The sequence below is a fragment of the Phaenicophaeus curvirostris genome (assembly GCF_032191515.1).
Source record: "Phaenicophaeus curvirostris isolate KB17595 chromosome W unlocalized genomic scaffold, BPBGC_Pcur_1.0 scaffold_35, whole genome shotgun sequence".
Taxonomy (NCBI): Eukaryota; Metazoa; Chordata; class Aves; order Cuculiformes; family Cuculidae; genus Phaenicophaeus; species Phaenicophaeus curvirostris.
The window spans coordinates 424171-428986 of record NW_027206664.1 but is presented as its reverse complement, the minus strand read 5'-3'; the positions used below and the strand labels follow the sequence as shown (position 1 = coordinate 428986).

At 46.2% G+C, this 4816-nt stretch overlaps 1 protein-coding gene across 1 annotated transcript; it reads right to left on the bottom strand.

Annotated features, from left to right (window-relative positions):
- Positions 1-1324: 1324 nt before the first annotated feature.
- On the bottom strand, positions 1325-4422 carry LOC138733811 (sentrin-specific protease 2-like). The gene is made up of 6 exons (XM_069881298.1): positions 4363-4422; positions 4110-4313; positions 3900-3982; positions 3235-3319; positions 2017-2112; positions 1325-1400 (listed from the first exon to the last, which is right to left on the bottom strand). Exons 1-6 carry the CDS (start codon positions 4420-4422, stop codon positions 1338-1340), a joined length of 591 nt encoding a protein of 196 aa, XP_069737399.1. The 3' UTR covers positions 1325-1337.
- Between the last annotated feature and the right edge of the window lie 394 nt (positions 4423-4816).

The window sequence follows — 4816 nt, the reverse complement described above, 5'->3', positions numbered from 1 at the left end:
TTAATTAGTTCAGAGCATAATGAGAAAACAAAACACCTACCTCTGCAAACTGGCCCGTGGTCACCCCAGGCAGGCAGCACATCTGCCAGCGTATCTCTGACAAGTGATGCTTTTACCACCTTACAGCACAGAATTGTCTTCACATGGAAGCTGTACGCTTGCACCACGCTCGGAAAAAAAATGAGAGGAAGGAGAAAAGAATTATAACATACTTTAAATATCTCTCCGCCAAAATGAACATAAATGCCACCAAATGACAATATTTCTAGGTCCAAACAAAAGGGTGAGAAATCCTGCTCCATCATTACTATAGTCATAAGAAACAATTGATACTATAAAGAAGAGGTCTACCATTTAGTTTGTCCACCTTTTAAAGAAGTAAAACCAGGAATATAACGCAACGGTGAAACAAAGTTTCATCCTTCAAACTAGGACTTCAATAAATGCATGTTGCGATATATTTTTTAAGAGAATATAAAACCGCTATTCTTTCAGGCAACAAAATTTACTTCATGAATAATTTCAATCCCTCCCTAAAGGCCTAATTGAGAAAATAAGTAGTTAGATACTATAATTTGCCCACATGTACAACTAAGAAATACTAATTTCAGTAAATTGTAATAATTCATTAAATATTCCTGACCTTTTTGAAATTTCCTGTTAAAACACATGCTAAATGATAACTATTATTAGAATGGAGATTGAGCGTTACACTTATAACTTTGAAATGTGCCTCTTTCAAATGATTGGTAACCTTTTTATAAATGATAATTTTTTTCTGAACAACGTTGATCAATATTTATGAGGAATTACAAAAAAAACATGTGGTTACTGCATATCTTAAAAAGAGCTTTCCTAAGTAGCATTTACATTTCTGCTCCCATTTATTATTATTGACATTCTTTGTTCCCCATCATATTAAACTGATTTTGTTGTAAGATTACTTGCCTTTTTTCATCCGTGTCCCCTCGAGGAGCCAAGCAGGGAGCCCAGACGAGCTCAGCTAACGCAGGGGTCGCCACCACCGCGGGTGAGAGTCCTCCTTGTTGGTAACATGGCCACGTGTGCTGCATCTCAGTGACAGAGGCTGACAGTGCTGGCTCTTCCCCATCACAGCCACCTTTCTGCCTGGGTGCTGTCAGGTGCCTTAAGTAATGGCAACGAGAGTTACTGCCTCCATAACCGGGAAACCACCACCCCTCCTTAACCACTACTGCATAGCCTAAAGGGGAAAATTTGTGTGCCTACTACCTATCCAAATAAAGTATTCAGAAAATAACTAAAAGCCTTATCAGTCACCTTGAGGTAATCACAGTGCTGCTCTCATCGTGCACCCCTCACAGCAGCTGCTGGTGGATTATCTCCCAGACCATCCTCTTTCTGAAGTAAGGCATGTCACTCTGGAAAGAAAAGGAAAAATCCTTTAAACATGAAGTCAAGGCAGAAAATAGGCACAAACATCTAACAGGGAAACCCACTTCTCCAGAAGACATAAGGGCCAGGTATCCCAAACCCACCGGCTGTGGCATCTCGTGTAGTGAAGTAGGAAGCAGACACCAGATGTAAGGATGGAGAACACAGCTCTGCCCTTCCGAGGCCACTGTGAAGCTCCAACCCCACCAGCCACGCACCAACCCCAGAGCGAGGGATAGAACCTCCATCCCTGCTCCAGGCACAATCAGCAGCTGCTGCAGAAGACGGGACCCAATGGAATGGCAGGAAGATGCCAGGGGAGTGTGAAGTTGAGCACGAGGAAAAAGTTCTTCCCCCAGAGGGTGGCGGAGCCCTGGAACGGCTCCCAGGGAAGCAGTCACAGCCTGACGATGTTCCAGAAGGGTTTGGCCAACGCCCTCAGCCCCACGGTGGGAATGTTGGGGTGTCCTGTGCAGGGACAGGACTTGGACTCAATAAGCCTTGTGGGTCCCTTCCAGCTCAGGACAGTCTAGGATTCTGTAACTTTCCCTGGCTCTTGTATCTGAGCAAAGATGTCTGGAGCCAGTTTTAACTCCCACTCACCTGTGTAAAGGTTAATGGTTTGCCTCTTGCAATATAGTCTGCATACTTGCAGACAAACACTCCACAGTCATCTCCATTCTGCTGCTGAGGGATTTCCTAAGGAATGCAAAGAAGCAGAATTTTCCAATACCGTAAAAGAGAGGCAGTTTGGAAGCAGCACATGTTACCCATCCTAACGGACACTCGGGACAATCCATTCACCATCACACAACTCAAGGAACAGACCTGAATGACCACACATCATCTCTTCACTCCCTTCCCCTGGGTGTTACAATCAAAGTCCTTGTTAGGCTGAGAAGGGAGAGCAGCCTCCTAAGAGAGACGCCCTCCCTGAGAAGTTTATTTGTGGTTGCGGTTCCTAAATTGAGTCTTTAGGCAGTGCCCTTTGCTACTAACTCATAATCATCAAATGGTTTGGGTTGGAAAGGGCCTCAAAGCCCATCCAGTGCCACCCCTGCCATGGGCAGGGACACCTCCCACTGGATCAGGGGCTCCAATCCCCATCCAGCCTGGCCTCGAACACCCCAGGGACGGGGCAGCCACCACTGCTCTGGGCAACCTGGTCCAAGGCCTCACTGCTCTCACCGTGAGGAATTTGGATTGGACATTTGGACAAAAATCTTCCCCCTTCCCCCTTCCATGCCTATCGCTCCATGCCCTTGGTAAGCCCCTCCCCAGCTTTCCTGGAGCCCAACTCTGGGAAACACCCACTCAACCCTCTGCTTTTTCACACACTTGGACTTGTGCTCCCAATAAGAATAATTATCCCAAATTCCAAACCCATTTCCAAAGCCTGTGTTCTCCAACAAGAGCTAAACAGATTAAGTTTGTCTTGGGAAGCGGGGGCAAAGTCAGATTCACCTGAGCATGGCAGACTAAACAGAAAAAATGAAGCATGCAGCCAGCAAGGAGAAGTCATGCTGGAAGATTTCATCCCAGCATGGTTAAGACCAGGTTGGATGGTGCTTTGAGTAAGCTGGTGTGGAAGGTGTCCCTGCCCCTGGCAGGGGCTGGAACTGGATGGGATTTAAGGTCCCTTCTGACCCAAACCACGCTGCGATTCCATGGTTTCCTGGGTCAGCTGCGGCCTAAGGTGGCACCGAAAGAACATGAGATGCTTACAGTTCTTTTCTAAAAGCTTGGACTTAGAGAGTGTCAAGACCTCTAAAGAGAAGGAGTTGAGAGTTCACATTTCGCATCCCAGTAGTGCTCACGTACATTTGCCCTCATGCCGTGAACTGTCCACTCTGAACAAGCTAGCTTCCGTTGCCTTTTTTGCCAGCTTTCTTCTTGCAGGTATTTGCTGTTGAAAACAAATCAAAATCACTCTTTGCCTCTAAAATGTAGGTCAACAAAGCAGAGCTGCTGAAGGATCACGGGGAGCTGAGCAGCAGGCCAGCAAAGCGTCAGAGCATCCTTACAGCGGCTGATTTAAGGCTTTCAGAGGAAAAATCCAAGTCTTAAATTTACAGACATAATGAGAGGCTGCGAGGTAACATTTACAGGTCAGGAATGAGACCAGCGATTCCAGCAGAGGCTTCCACAAAAGCGTAAGCTCACTCCTTAAAGCCCAGGTGTTTCATCTCTAGCAGGGGCAGTACAAGTGCCACCAGGCTACCGTGTATTTGGCAGCGAGGCTCTGTGTGTGTGTGTGTGGTGGGAAGGTGGCGGAGCCCAGGTACCCAAGGCCCTGACTGGAGGGGCCTGTGTGAAACGAGGTAAATAGCCAATGTCACACGACTCACAGCAAGGCAAAGATTCCTGCTTCGTTATCTAAAAGAAACGTGGAAACTTGCAGTTGTGGCCCAGGGACAAGTTCGGACAAGGTCCAAAAGCCTTCTCATAATTCACAAGGTGAATGCAGCGCCCAAGCGGTTACTTACAACAGAGTTTCACAGATCTGGATTCCGCTGTTAAATGATGCAGAATCCAAGTATTTGATAGTCTTCTCTCTCATGTCGATGACCTGTGATTACAAGGGGACTGTCAGACAAAGCACAAACTTCTGCTGCACACATATCAAAATCGATACAGATTTTCTCACCAGTTTTCTCTCCCGATCCAATTCCAAACGAAAAGCCAGTTTGACTCACCGCAAGAGTAAGATGGAAGTTCTGGTAGACAGGGACAAGGACAACATCATGCTCAAAGAGATCGACCCCTGTCGTCCATCTCTTCGCTGCTGCGTGGCCCTGAGAACTCAGTTCACTATAGAATGAAACATCCAAGGCGTGAACGGCTGGATATCCTTGTTTCTTGCTTCTTTCCATCAACAGATGCATGTAAAAATTAACGATCTGTACCATAAAGAGTAAGCTTGAGATGTAAAACAAGACACTAGCTTACCAAAAGAATGATACAGCAACAAGGGCCGTGAGGCTTCACGCCAAACGAGGATATCGTCATGCTGCAGCCAGTTTTACCTTAGAATTGAGCCAGCAACCTTCCTGCAGCCTGCAGATGTCATGGCGAGAGATGTTTATACTGAAAGCGCTGATGATGATGTCAGTTTGCTCACCATGACAAAAAGCCTTGACCTCTCTCTCCATGGCCTAAACCAAACAATTAAATGAGGAAGGACTCATGAAATGGAGTAATGAACATGCGAACAAGCTTTCAGCTGCAAGAAAGCCTGCAATGAAGCTCAGGTACCAGCTTTTTGCTAAATTAGTAACAGCACTTCGTTGTCGGTTCAGCACCCCAACTTTCAACTTCAAAGCCCACTCTGTTTTACTTGCCCTTGATAGAGAATTGTGGGAACGTCGTATCTGTGAGGCTTCTCCACTCAGTTTAATCTTTC

Excerpts from the sequence above, each read along its gene's own strand:
- LOC138733811 (XM_069881298.1), bottom strand. The coding sequence starts at position 4,422 with ATGACGATATCCTCGTTTGGCGTGAAGCCTCACGGCCCTTGTTGCTGT. Across the intron at positions 3,983-4,109 it reads ACTTCCATCTTACTCTTGCG|GTCATCGACATGAGAGAGAA; the intron begins GTGAGTCAAACT and ends TTGTAATCACAG. Across the intron at positions 2,113-3,234 it reads TTCACGGCATGAGGGCAAAT|GAAATCCCTCAGCAGCAGAA; the intron begins GTACGTGAGCAC and ends TGCATTCCTTAG.